At 37.8% G+C, this 15,676-nt stretch overlaps 1 protein-coding gene across 1 annotated transcript; it reads left to right on the top strand.

The window, feature by feature from the left end:
• Positions 1-6,353: 6,353 nt before the first annotated feature.
• On the top strand, positions 6,354-15,330 carry LOC130465610 (uncharacterized). Its single transcript, XM_056834443.1, has 3 exons — positions 6,354-8,566; positions 8,663-8,983; positions 14,653-15,330. Exons 1-3 carry the CDS (start codon positions 6,354-6,356, stop codon positions 14,732-14,734), a joined length of 2,616 nt encoding a protein of 871 aa, XP_056690421.1. The 3' UTR covers positions 14,735-15,330.
• The last annotated feature ends 346 nt before the right edge of the window (positions 15,331-15,676 follow it).

Here is a 15,676-nt window from a genome sequence, read left to right as displayed (position 1 = left end):
AAAAAGGAAGACAAATGAAAAGTGCACAAAAAATGTGAATAATAAAAAAAGGAAACTTTGCAAAGCGCACAAAAATAAGAAAAGAAGCATTTAGCGCACCAAAAAAGATCCGCCCAGAAATAATTTTCAGCGCCCACAACTGGGCGCCGAAATCTTTAGCGCCCCAGCCTGGGCGTTGAATCTCTCTGCTTGCTAAAATTTGTCCAGAAGTGCTCGTCATTTTATCCGCACATACACGGAACAATAACGAACACTTGGGGGGGTACAACACGTATTCAGACATACGTACCACCAAAAAATACATGTACTTTGGCTTACGGCAAAGCAGTAGATTAAAATAAACTTCATTTATTCTACCATTTCAAATAATATGTTTCCACCTCAGAACATACTTGTTTAAAATCGGCATTCTATGAAACCATTTTCTAGGCTAAGAACTACGCAAGACCTGATTCCAAATTAAATCTATTTAAGGCGGATATGTAGGCAATCCATGATTCGGTCCAACCAATTTGACAAAAATATTAAAGCATATAGAATAACAAGAATAAAAATAGAAGTCCCTTATTGAAATTTAATTGCTTGCAACCCAAGTCGAAAGAAAAAAATTTAAGTCAAAGGAAGAATCCAAGTCACCAAGATGCCAAATTAATGAGCACACATCGAAAAATAATAAGGGCACGTACCCTTGCCAGAAGGAGCACTCACACTCCTAGGCACTTAGCCAAGACTCAAAAGACCGCTTTGCCTCAATTGAATGGGGGCTAGCGCAAGCGTCCATGACCTCTAAAATACTCAACTTGACCCTCCCTAAAGCGAACTAACTCACTTAAAGACCTTCTTTCACCACTAGACATAGTCGTTCGCTTAAAAACCTTCTTTCACCCCTAGACACAGTCATAGTCGCCGACAAGTAGTAAGGGAAGTAAGCTTGCAATAAAGAGGATTGTTCTACGACATCACCCCATCGTTCCTTCGAACTCAGGGCACCCGTTCATGGTAATTCAAATGCTTGCGAATCCCCTTTGAAAAAAAAAACAGACATTGTCAATAGGACTTGGCACTTAACCAAGGCTCACCCTACTCAGACATATGACACGGGCATCTAAAATCGAAATCTGAAAACATTATTAATGGAAAGACATAACAGCAACTGGGGGCTAAAAATTGAAATGAAAGAGATAGGGAAGGAACTAAGTATACCTCGACCTTTTATACAGACACACACCAAGTAAATCTAAGTGAATTTGAAAACGGTTTATATTCCCGCAATTCTGGAAAAGACGGCCCTAAAAGCCTAAAGTATATGCCAAACGGGCACAAGTAATATCTTGACGCCTGCACCCTAGCTTCCAGCAAATCCTTAGACAGCATTCCAAAAATCGTAACAGTATTTTGATTCATGTAATCCCGTACGAACCCTTCTATAAAGTCAACCTACTTAGGACACCTCGGATTGTACACAGTAGGACTCGGATTTTTAAATAATTTTCAAATGAATTTCAAAGACTTCTTTGAACATAATAGAGTGTCGTTGGTTTAAGTTAAGTATGCGTCCATCTCAACGTTGCAAGTGAGTCAAAAAGATTTTTAAATATGATTATGGGTAAAGAAAGGCACCTAGCTTTTAGTCAAGGCACACTTCAACATGTGACTACCTTGACCATGGCAATGTCGCACAATACGACATTTACAAGAGAAGCAGCAAAATCACTACTCGAACAGACCTCGCACTAAACGAGTCTGGTTCAAACTATTCATGATCCGTGTCACCGTGAATGCATAAAAACGTATGCAAAGTATTATAGCACCAAGCCAATCCCGTAGCTACAATTGGGGGCTTGAGAAAAACACTCTAAAAATACTCGAAGTGACGATTTCATCGCAAATTCTCGACGCTAATGCTATACATACGTCATAGGGGCACAATCCTAAGGTTTGATCATGTAAAACGAACCTTAGAATGGCTACAACCCCTCCCAAATTCTAAGCACTACTTAGAATATATAAAGTCACCCCACTAACAAGAGTAACTGAAAATCGCGAGTCACCAAAACTCCGATTAAACTACTGCACCTAACGCTCGCCCTATAAGCGCCCGTTACACGGTCTACCTCGTTCCAAAGCAAAAGCGAAAGGAAAAAATCAAGAAAGAAAGAACTGTCAAAGTTCTGCCCAGAAATCAATTTCAACGCCCAGAGCTGGGCGCCGATATCTTTAACGCCCCAGCCTGGGCGCTGATTCTTTCTGCTAGTCACGTTTTGCCCAGATATAAAAAAAAAAAAACACCTATGAATCCTCGCATCGAACGAAGTAATAAGCCGTGTAAACCCACGCAGAAGGTGCTACACTTATTCGAGCACCTGAACAAGGCATACTCCAATGCAAATGATATCCCAACACCTGGAAGAATGTTCTAAGACACGCCGTTAGGCCACACAAGCCTACGTTGCACCATAAGTTCAACCGTCCCACGGTACGAGTCTAAAAGAAGAGTAAGGCATGTTGCACTAATGTAGGCACGACCAAGAGCATGTGTAAAAGAGGCAAAGACTACTTATCGCCCAAATTCAAAATGCAAGCCACACTACTTCCATATTAAGGATTAAAAGTAGCAAAACGTTACCTACCACGAAAGGGATAGCTCGCACCTACACGAGTGGAACCCCAAGGCATCTTTCTCAAAAGAACCTAAAAAATCGTACGCCAAAAGGAAGCATCCCAACATGCATACTTGGGGGCTCCAAGCTACGAAACGACTATAGCAAAATAAAAAAAAAATCGAAAAAGCAAATGTTTGAACAATCGAAAGGGTACGATGTTTGAGCCCGCTTCATGAATAGGCCTAAACCCTATCAAGCTTCTAAGCAAACTATTCAAAATCAGTCATTGCTCAAAAAAAATATGATTCAAGCAAACTGATTAATGGACCGCACACAACGGCCATTCTATGAACGCTCGTTCGCACATACATATCATCATTCACGAACACGTTCAAAAAAAATATAGGAGCGATCAAAGTCTTACACCTCAAGGTATGTTCCTCGGGCCATATAGACTCGCCCAACTATCGCAATAACTGTACGCCTTAAGAGCAACAGTTCCTTAAAATAATCGCCCCAAAGCGACAAGCACCGTAGTCCACCAATCGGCTACGGCTTGTCAAGAAAATCATCACGTTCTAAAACAAAGAAAAAACAAAAGAAAGGAGAATACATAGAACTTCCAAGTGAAATAAACGAATGAACAAGAGGCCAACTGTGTCATCAAAAGACCAGCCCAAACAACACTTTCAACGCCCCACCTGGGCGTGAATTATTTCAACGCCCAGGCCTGGGCGCCAAAAATGTACCCATGCTCAAAAGGCCCTAACTTCTAGTGGGCCCTGCCATACTCATTCGACTTGAAAATTGCTGAAAGTCGCACCTCACGACTTTGTTAAGAGTAGCACACCACTACAAAGGTCGCTCGCACATACGAGCATGACCCCAAACATGATTACAGGATGCGAAAAACAACCGACGAGCCCCAGTGCTTGGGGGCTCACGAAAAAATAGACTCCAACGAGGAGCGCGCGATCAAAATCACATTCCCGGACTGCGCCATGCACCATGTCATGTTTGGATATCTCAAAAAATATATTGTTAAACAAAAATATACACAGTGTGGACCCACTTATAGGACACATCTAAAAATATTACGACCCACCAACAGGTTGTAATCACAAAAGCCCTTCTACATAGACAAAAAATTCAAAATGGGCTCGCCCACCCTCAGCGGGCGGGGTCTGCGTCTCTAAGCCGCGCAGGTCCTCAGTTTTCAAAAAGTAAAGTCTTCAAATTTAAAATAGGCTCGCCATCTTCAGCCGGCGGGGTCTACGGCGCAAACCACGTAGGTCCTTATTTTCAAAATAAAACAAAATAAAATTTCAAAACAGTTTCGTCCACTTCTATCGGACGGGGGGTCCACCCTCAGCGGACAGGCTCGCCATCTTCAGCCGGCGGGGTCTACGTCACAAACCGCGTAGGTCCTTATTTTCAAAAACATCAAAACAGATTCGTCCACTTCTATCGGACGGGGGGTCCACCCTCAGCGGACAGGCTCGCCCACCTTCAGTGGGCGGGGTCTGCGTCACTAACAGCGCAGGTCCTTAGTCGCTGCAGCGATAACTTTTATCGGTTTTCCCTTTTTCCGAAAATTAAAGGATCGATTTTCCCTTTTTCCGAAAATTAAAGGATCGGTTTTCCCTTTTTCCGAAAATTAAAGGATCGGTTTTCCCTTTTTCCGAAAATCAAAGGATCGGTTTTCCCTTTTTTCCGAAAATTAAAGGATCGGTTTTCCCTTTTTTCCGAAAATTAAAGGATCGGTTTTCCCTTTTTCCAAAAATTAAAGGATTGGTTTTTCGTTTTTCCAAAAAAGAACGATGTGTTGGATTTTCCTTCGTTTTACGTCCTATAAAAACAAGGGGGTTTTCTCGTTTAGCTAGCCCTGAAAATGAGAATCTTTAAAAACGTTTTACCTCGTGATGTGGCTTGGCCAGGCCCAATTACACTTTACAGCTTTAATTTCGAAAACATCTGTAGTTACTCCCAATGACAAAGTGAGGGAGTTTCTACGCACCTTTAGATCCTTCCAATGACAAAGTGAGGAAGTTTCTATACTATCAGTTGACAAATCCCAATGACACGTGAGGGATATGTCGACACTTCAAGTGATGACCCTTAAGTCAAATGTTATCACTCGGGGGCTCGTGAGACCCTCGCAAAACAGGTCACATACACCATGATTTGTGTGATGCACTCCGTCTAATACTTTGACCATCGTCTTACTCCCACTACAAGAAAGCGCTTGATTACCAACTGATTTTACCGACCGCCGTGAAAGTAGTCAGTAAAAATAAATTTACCAACCGAAATAGAAACGGTCGCTAAATTTACCGACCGAATGTAGAGCGGTTGGTAAATTTAAAATTTACCAACCGCTTTCATAACGGTCGTAAATTTATCGACTGCATAAACTTTCATTCCGACTATTTAGCAGTCGGTAAATTCCGACTATTTTCAAAATAAATTTAAAATTTTACCAACCGCCTATATAATATACCCGACCAAAAAAGCGGTCGCTAAAATTAAAAAAAAAAATAAAAAAAAAAATAAATAATCAATGACCAAAAACGGTCACTAAATTAAAAAAAGAAAAAAAAAATCTGTATTCCCTCCTTCGACCAAAAAAAACTTGAAGAGCCTTCCCTCCTTCGACCCCCCTCCCCCGCCGGTGAACCACCCCCCTCCCCCGACGGCGCCACCCTAACCCCCCGACTCGGCCAGAGTGCACGACCCACCCAGCCCAGCCGCGCACGGTTCCCCCAGCCAGCAGCCCAGCCCACGCCCAACCCCCCCCCGAGCCGCGCACGGCGCCCCCAGCCAGCAGCCCAGGCGGACCACCCACCGGACCGGACTACTCAATCGTCGATGTTTTCCACTCCAGGTAACCTTTATTCTTAGTTTTTTCATAATATAATGCTTTAATTTTTCAAACCCTAACTTTGTTGTTTATATCAATTGTAGATCTTGTATGTGAACTCTTCGATCTTTGAAGGTAATCTTTTTTTTCTCTTCTAATTTTTTGACCCATAACTATGGAATGACTTGTTAGATAATTAATGGGTATTTTTTTCAATGAATTTATGGAATGACTTGTTAGAAAATTATGGAAAATTATGGAAATTATGGAAATTTTATGAAATTTTCAAGGAATGCCGTACTTAATTTGATGTAGGTGTAAGATTTTATGAAATTTAATTTTATGCCAAAATTTCAAGGAATTTAATTTTGATGTAGGTGTAGGTGTAAGAATTTTGATGTAGGTGTAGGTGTAAGATTTTATGAAATTTAATTTTATGCCAAAGATTCAAGGAATGTCATATGAGAAACAACGAATAATTTAGAGAATGAATTTGAGTAGTAAGTAAGTGTATTGAATAAATTCGTGCATGTTTAGGTGTTTATTGTAAATGCATTTTATTATTTATATTTGATTTTTATCCTTATTGGCTTGTGTTTAAGTAATTATTGATCTTTATATAAATTATAAGTAAATTATTGAACTTTATATAATTTATAAGTGCGTTTGAATAAATTATTGATCTTTATATCATTAATAAATTATTTAACTTTATATCATTAATAAGTATTGATTTTTATATAATTAATAAAATCAATTATTTGATTGTTTATTTAGAAAACTTCGAGCGGTAGTTAGACTATATAGTAGGTTTAGTAACATGATTAGTGTGAGATGTGTAGAGATTGGTTAGTAACATGTTTTTTGTGAGATATGTAGAATTTGGTATCATGAAAAGAAGAGAGCGTAGTTGGATGTATGATAGACTCGACGGGCGCAATCTTAAGCCCGACTTTCTCAAGGGGGTTGGAGAGTTCATTGAGTTTTGCAAAGAGCATCCAACATGCAATGATGGTGACAAAATAAGATGCCCATGCCCCTTGTGTGATAACAGGCGTTTTCATGATACTGAAACAGTTAGAGTACATTTGTACAAGAAGGGGTTTGTTCGTAATTACTATCAATGGATATGTCAAGGGGAAAGCTTAGTAGAGTCCTCGCGTGTTCAGCCAAATCAATATCGGGATATGGTTATTGATGCTCTTGGAAATAATCAAGAGCATTTGGTGAATGAAGAGGGTAATTCAGTTGAAGAAGAACCAAATGATGAAGCTAAGAAGTTTATAGACCTTCTAAAGGCAGCTGGAGATCCATTATATGAAGGGAGCAAACTCTCTGTGTTGGAGATGGCATCAAGAATTGCAAGTTTGAAATGTGAATTCAACTTACAACACAGGTGTGTGGATGGGTTTGCATCTTTGATGAATGATGCGATTCCAAATAACAACCAAATGGGTAGAACTTTCAATAGCACAAAGAAGGTTCTTGAGGGCTTGGAACTTCCTCATGAGAGGATCCACACATGCCCTAAAGGTTGTTTGCTCTTCTGGAAAGGCGATGCACAATTAGATAAATGTAGAGTATGCGGAAGTGATCGGTATAAGAAGACTGCAAAGGGTAAGCTTATTCCAGCAAAAGTTCTAATCTATTTTCCAATCACACCGAGGTTGCAAAGGTTGTATGCTACCAAGAACATTTCGGAGGATATGACTTGGCATGCCAAGAATCCCCGAGTTCAAAACACCTTCGCACATCCTAGTGATAGTCAAGCGTGGAAGCACTTGGATACAACCTTTCCTAATTTCGCATCAGAGCCACGAAATGTCAGGCTTGGTTTGTGCACAGATGGATTTGCCCCCCATGGTAAATTTGGATCCCAATATTCATGTTGGCCGGTTATTCTTACACCATACAACTTGCCTCCATCGATGTGTATGAAAAGACCATTCATGTTCCTTTCTTTGCTCGTTCCCGGTCCTAAAAATCCTAAAGGAAACTTGGATGTGTACATGCAACCACTCATTGAAGAGTTGAAACAGTTATGGGAGGTTGGGGCTATGACTTATGACATCTCAAGCAAGCAGAATTTCAACCTCCGCGCAGCCCTTTTGTGGACTATTAGTGATTTTCCTGCATATGGAATGCTATCTGGATGGTCCACGGCCGGAAAGAAGGCTTGCCCTTATTGTATGGATAAAAGCAAGGCATTTTGGCTTGAACATGGAGGTAAAGTTTCATGGTTTGATTGTCATCGACAATTCCTTCCACATGATCACCCTTTTCGAAAGAATAAAACAGCTTTCTGCAAAAACAAAGTTGAAAATGGCATGGGTCCGCATATAATGTGTGGAGAAGAATTGTGGCAATGCGTGAAGGACTTGCCTAAAGCAACTGATGGTCCTGAAGCTCTTAAGAAGTTGAAGAGTGCCAAAATGGGTTGGTTCAAACAAAGTATTCTATGGGAACTCCCATATTGGAAGGATTTGCTTCTTCGTCACAACTTGGATGTCATGCACATTGAAAAGAACTTTTTTGACCAACTCATAAACACTGTGATGGATGTGAAAGGTAGCACCTCGGACACCACTAGTGCAAGGAAAGATATGGCTAAGTATTGTAAACGTCGGCAGTTAGAGCTTGGAAATGGAAATCAAACCATGCCAAAAGCACCCTTTGCACTTGACAAGGCTCAAAAGAAGGTGTTATGTGAATGGGTTCGAGACTTGAAATTCCCGGATGCTTATGCTTCAAACTTGAGCAGGTGTGTTAATCTTCAATCATGCAAGCTGTATGGAATGAAGAGCCACGATTGTCATGTCTTCATGGAGAGGTTACTTCCGGTTGCTTTGAAGGAGTTGCTTCCCTTGCATGTTTGGAAGGCAATTACAGAGATTAGTCAATTCTTCCGAGACTTATGCGCCCCCACTATCAAAGCGAGTGACATAGATCGCTTGGATAAGAATATAGCTGAGATCTTGTGCAAGCTAGAGAAGATTTTTCCACCTGCATTTTTCAACTCAATGGAACACTTGCCAGTTCATCTTCCACATGAGGCAAAGGTTGGTGGTCCCGTCCAGTACAGGTGGATGTACCCATTTGAAAGGTAATCAAAATAATACAAATTAGCGTAAATAAATTATTACTTTAAATATCTTATATGTTTACTAGTAACTATTAATCAAACTTACATAATTTATAGGTTTCTTAACCATTTGAAGCGTAAGGTTGGAAATAAGGCACGTGTAGAAGGCTCCATATGCAATGCTTACCTAATGGAGGAGATTACGAACTTTTGTTCCCACTATTTTCAACCTGAGGTTGACACCAAAGCAAGGGATCTAGGAAGAAATGTCCATTCGGTTGTTGAGAACCAACATGACGTTAATATCCCCGAGATGTTCAGGGTGGATTGTGGTCGTGCACCTACTAATGGCCGTTTGCGCTTCTTGCAAGACATGGAGTATGATCGAGCACATCTTTATGTGCTTGCAAACAGTGGCATCTTAGGTGAATATGAAAGGTAAAAAACTATAATTTAATTATTGTAAACTCTTCTAACGACGTATTTAACCTTTATTTCCTTAATTACCATAGGAAATTTGAGGAGCACATTATCCAAACTCAACCTCACATAGTAATGGAGGATATTTGGAGTAAATGCGAAGCCCAGTTCCCTGAATGGTTTAAATCACATGTGAGATTAATTGTATTTTGCTTTCATTCATAAACAATATTACTTACACTAGTCATTGAAAGGAAAATAAAATAAACAATATGATGAAGCACGTGGATGATGATGAATTCAAGAAAAGATCTGAGCAGGCTAAGAAAAATAGAAGAGGGGGTTCATTAACCAACAATGTTGAACCATCACATTTCCAAGGTTCCATTTCCACAACTGAGGCTGCAAAGAAAATGGTAAGTTTAATAATGTAACTAAATTTCATTTAACGTTGTTACTAATTTGATTATTCACAAAAATTACTTGTATTATTAGGCAAAGGAAAGTGGAGGTGTGATGCCTACAGCTGGTGACTTATATTTGAAGACACACACGAAGGAAGTACCGGGTAAAGGGAAAGTCCCTTGTAGTAGCAAAGCAAAGCAAATCAAGGTAACTTACTATTATTCAAACAAAGCTTATGAAACACGTTTTAAGTTTAAAATCAACCCTTAGTTCGTTTATTTGAAAAATGGGAGCGAAAATGCCTTATTTGGTCAATATAGGTCCTATATCGACAAAATATGACCTATGAAACATGTTTTAAGTTTAAAATCTGCCCCTAGGTGATTTAGTTGAAAAATGGGACCGAAAATGCCTTATTTAGCCTATATATGACCTATAACGACCAAATAGGCCTTAGATGTGAGTAAATACCCTTGAATGTGACTTAGCAAGCTCAAACAAAGCTTATGAAACACTTTTTAAGTTTAAAATCAGCCCGTAGGTGATTAAGTTGAAAAATGGGACCGAAAACGCCTTATTTAGCCTATATGTAACCTATATCGACCAAATATGACCTAAATGTGCTTAAATTGCTTAGAATCGGTTTTAGAAACCTTGAATATGACACATAAAACATGTAAATGGTTTGAAATGACAAGTTTGGTTCCTTAGCTCAAAGTTAGGCGAGAAAATGACATTTTAGGCAATATATGACCTATAACGACCAAATAGGCCTTAGATGTGAGTAACTACGTTTGAATGTGACTTAGCAAGTGAAAACAAAGCTTATGAAACATGTTTTAAGTTTAAAATCAGCCCGTAGGTGATTAAGTTGAAAAATGGGACCGAAAACGCCTTATTTAGCCTATATGTAACCTATATCGACCAAATATGACCTAAATGTGCTTAAATTGCTTAGAATCGGTTTTAGAAACCTTGAATATGACACATAAAACATGTAAATGGTTTGAAATGACAAGTTTGGTTCCTTAGCTCAAAGTTGGGCGAGAAAATGACATTTTAGGCAATATATGACCTATAACGACCAAATAGGCCTTAGATGTGAGTAAATACCTTTGAATGTGACTTAGCAAGTTCAAACTAACCTTATGAAACATGTTTTAAGTTTAAAATCAGCCCGTAGGTGATTAAGTTGAAAAATGGGACCGAAAACGCCTTATTTAGCCTATATATGACCTATATCGACCAAATATGACTTAAATGTGCTTAAATTGCTAAGAATCAGTTTTAGAAACCTTTAATATGCCACATAAAACATGTAAATGGTTTGAAATGACAAGTTTGGTTCCTTAGCTCAAAGTTGGGCGAGAAAATGACATTTTAGGCAATATATGACCTATAACGACCAAATAGGCCTTAGATGTGAGTAAATACCTTTGAATGTGACTTAGCAAGTTCAAACTAACCTTATGAAACATGTTTTAAGTTTAAAATCAGCCCGTAGGTGATTAAGTTGAAAAATGGGACCGAAAACGCCTTATTTAGCCTATATATGACCTATATCGACCAAATATGACTTAAATGTGCTTAAATTGCTAAGAATCAGTTTTAGAAACCTTTAATATGCCACATAAAACATGTAAATGGTTTGAAATGACAAGTTTGGTTCCTTAGTTCAAAGTTGGGCGAGAAAATGACATTTTAGGCAATATATGACCTATAACGACCATATAGGCCTTAGATGTGAGTAAATACCTTTGAATGTGACTTATCAAGTTCAAACAAAGCTTATGAAACATGTTTTAAGTTTAAAATCTGCCCCTAGGTGATTTAGTTGAAAAATGGGACCGAAAATGCCTTATTTAGCCTATATATGACCTATATCGACCAAATATGACTTAAATGTGCTTAAATTGCTAAGAATCAGTTTTAGAAACCTTTAATATGCCACATAAAACATGTAAATGGTTTGAAATGACAAGTTTGGTTCCTTAGCTCAAAGTTAGGCGAGAAAATGACATTTTAGGCAATATATGACCTATAACGACCATATAGGCCTTACATGTGAGTAAATACCTTTGAATGTGACTTAGCAAGTTCAAACTAACCTTATGAAACATGTTTTAAGTTTAAAATCAGCCCGTAGGTGATTAAGTTGAAAAATGGGACCGAAAACGCCTTATTTAGCCTATATGTAACCTATATCGACCAAATATGACCTAAATGTGCTTAAATTGCTTAGAATCGGTTTTAGAAACCTTGAATATGACACATAAAACATGTAAATGGTTTGAAATGACAAGTTTGGTTCCTTAGCTCAAAGTTGGGCGAGAAAATGACATTTTAGGCAATATATGACCTATAACGACCATATAGGCCTTAGATGTGAGTAAATACCTTTGAATGTGACTTAGCAAGTTCAAACTAACCTTATGAAACATGTTTTAAGTTTAAAATCAGCCCGTAGGTGATTAAGTTGAAAAATGGGACCGAAAACGCCTTATTTAGCCTATAAGTGACCTATATCGACCAAATATGACCTAAATGTGCTTAAATTGCTTAGAATCGGTTTTAGAAACCTTGAATATGACACATAAAACATGTAAATGGTTTGAAATGACAAGTTTGGTTCCTTAGCTCAAAGTTAGGCGAGAAAATGACATTTTAGGCAATATATGACCTATAACGACCATATAGGCCTTAGATGTGAGTAACTACGTTTGAATGTGACTTAGCAAGTTCAAACTAACCTTATGAAACATGTTTCAAGTTTAAAATCAGCCCGTAGGTGATTAAGTTGAAAAATGGGACCGAAAACGCCTTATTTAGCCTATATATGACCTATATCGACCAAATATGACTTAAATGTGCTTAAATTGCTAAGAATCAGTTTTAGAAACCTTTAATATGCCACATAAAACATGTAAATGGTTTGAAATGACAAGTTTGGTTCCTTAGTTCAAAGTTGGGCGAGAAAATGACATTTTAGGCAATATATGACCTATAACGACCATATAGGCCTTAGATGTGAGTAAATACCTTTGAATGTGACTTATCAAGTTCAAACAAAGCTTATGAAACATGTTTTAAGTTTAAAATCTGCCCCTAGGTGATTTAGTTGAAAAATGGGACCGAAAATGCCTTATTTAGCCTATATATGACCTATATCGACCAAATATGACTTAAATGTGCTTAAATTGCTAAGAATCAGTTTTAGAAACCTTTAATATGCCACATAAAACATGTAAATGGTTTGAAATGACAAGTTTGGTTCCTTAGCTCAAAGTTAGGCGAGAAAATGACATTTTAGGCAATATATGACCTATAACGACCATATAGGCCTTAGATGTGAGTAAATACCTTTGAATGTGACTTATCAAGTTCAAACAAAGCTTATGAAACATGTTTTAAGTTTAAAATCTGCCCCTAGGTGATTTAGTTGAAAAATGGGACCGAAAATGCCTTATTTAGCCTATATATGACCTATATCGACCAAATATGACTTAAATGTGCTTAAATTGCTAAGAATCAGTTTTAGAAACCTTTAATATGCCACATAAAACATGTAAATGGTTTGAAATGACAAGTTTGGTTCCTTAGTTCAAAGTTGGGCGAGAAAATGACATTTTAGGCAATATATGACCTATAACGACCATATAGGCCTTAGATGTGAGTAAATACCTTTGAATGTGACTTATCAAGTTCAAACAAAGCTTATGAAACATGTTTTAAGTTTAAAATCTGCCCCTAGGTGATTTAGTTGAAAAATGGGACCGAAAATGCCTTATTTAGCCTATATATGACCTATATCGACCAAATATGACTTAAATGTGCTTAAATTGCTAAGAATCAGTTTTAGAAACCTTTAATATGCCACATAAAACATGTAAATGGTTTGAAATGACAAGTTTGGTTCCTTAGCTCAAAGTTAGGCGAGAAAATGACATTTTAGGCAATATATGACCTATAACGACCATATAGGCCTTACATGTGAGTAAATACCTTTGAATGTGACTTAGCAAGTTCAAACTAACCTTATGAAACATGTTTTAAGTTTAAAATCAGCCCGTAGGTGATTAAGTTGAAAAATGGGACCGAAAACGCCTTATTTAGCCTATATGTAACCTATATCGACCAAATATGACCTAAATGTGCTTAAATTGCTTAGAATCGGTTTTAGAAACCTTGAATATGACACATAAAACATGTAAATGGTTTGAAATGACAAGTTTGGTTCCTTAGCTCAAAGTTGGGCGAGAAAATGACATTTTAGGCAATATATGACCTATAACGACCATATAGGCCTTAGATGTGAGTAAATACCTTTGAATGTGACTTAGCAAGTTCAAACTAACCTTATGAAACATGTTTTAAGTTTAAAATCAGCCCGTAGGTGATTAAGTTGAAAAATGGGACCGAAAACGCCTTATTTAGCCTATAAGTGACCTATATCGACCAAATATGACCTAAATGTGCTTAAATTGCTTAGAATCGGTTTTAGAAACCTTGAATATGACACATAAAACATGTAAATGGTTTGAAATGACAAGTTTGGTTCCTTAGCTCAAAGTTAGGCGAGAAAATGACATTTTAGGCAATATATGACCTATAACGACCATATAGGCCTTAGATGTGAGTAACTACGTTTGAATGTGACTTAGCAAGTTCAAACTAACCTTATGAAACATGTTTCAAGTTTAAAATCAGCCCGTAGGTGATTAAGTTGAAAAATGGGACCGAAAACGCCTTATTTAGCCTATAAGTGACCTATATCGACCAAATATGACCTAAATGTGCTTAAATTGCTTAGAATCGGTTTTAGAAACCTTGAATATGACACATAAAACATGTAAATGGTTTGAAATGACAAGTTTGGTTCCTTAGCTCAAAGTTAGGCGAGAAAATGACATTTTAGGCAATATATGACCTATAACGACCAAATAGGCCTTAGATGTGAGTAACTACGTTTGAATGTGACTTAGCAAGTGAAAACAAAGCTTATGAAACATGTTTTAAGTTTAAAATCAGCCCTTAGTTCTTTTTTTTGAAAAATGGGAGCGAAAATGCCTTATTTAGCCTATATATGTTTTAAGTTTAAATGTGCTCAATTTAATATATTTGTTATGCATGGGTGATAATCATTTTAATTATTGTAGGAAAACTACGGAAAGAATGTGACTTAGCAAGTTCAAACAAAGCTTATGAAACACGTTTTAAGTTTAAATGTGCTCCATTTAATATATTTTTTTATGCATGGGTGATAATCATTTTAATTCTTGTAGGAAAACTATGAAAAAAATGTTGCTGAATGTGTTGAAAAAGGCATTGCTAAAGATCCCAACCAAATCTACTTTGAGACAGTAGGTGGGAGAAAGAAGGGAAAGGTCCCCGGGCTGGGTAGTGGAGCCTCTCTATACTTTGCACCATCTAGAAGGGGTGGTAGTTCTTCTAGCTCATACACCCCATCTATTTATTCTCAAATGTCATCTCGATTGGAAGAGACTCAACAACAGTTGACCCAAAAATCCATTGAGCTTGAAACAACAAAAAATCAGATGTTAAAGGCTATGGAGGACGATCTACTTTTGAGGCAAAGGGAGAGAGAAGAAAGAGAAGCAGAGCGACTACAGCACCAAAGGGAGATGGAAAGGGAGAGACAAGAGAGAGAAAGGGAGAGACAAGAAAGAGAAGAACATGCCGCCCAGATGAAAAAGGCAATGGAGTCTTACGAGCGGATGTTCAGTCAGTGTACTGGTTTTCCTTTCTCGCAGTCGCAGGACCCTCGAGATCCACCCGGAGGCGGGACACCTTTGTGTTAGGTAGTTAGTATTCTTGTATTAGTTTGAACTAGTTACAACTTTTCGTATTAACATGTTTGAACAACATTATGTGTATTATGAATCTTTGTTGTATGACTTTGAACATGTTTAATATTATAACATCGAGCAGGTTTCATACGATTTTACAGAATTTATATAAATTCGTATATATACAGGCATATATAATATTTACAGGTACATATATAATATTTACAGGTACATATATAATATTTATACAGGCATATAATACAGGTATATATGCGATTTTACAAAATTGGCTGCAAATGATATTTGCATAATTACCGACCGCAAAGGCAGTCACAAATTTAGTGACCGCCACAAAAGCAGTCACTAATTTAGTGACCGCCCCCAAGGCAGTCACTAATTTAGTGACCGCCAAAGCAGTCACTAAATTAGTGACCGCCAAGAAAGCAGTCACTAATTTAGTGACCGCTAAAAAGGCAGTCACTAATTTAGTGACCGCCAA

This window comes from Spinacia oleracea, chromosome 1 (assembly GCF_020520425.1).
Source record: "Spinacia oleracea cultivar Varoflay chromosome 1, BTI_SOV_V1, whole genome shotgun sequence".
Lineage (NCBI taxonomy): Eukaryota > Viridiplantae > Streptophyta > Magnoliopsida > Caryophyllales > Amaranthaceae > Spinacia > Spinacia oleracea.
This window is presented reverse-complemented; position numbering and strand designations above follow the sequence as displayed.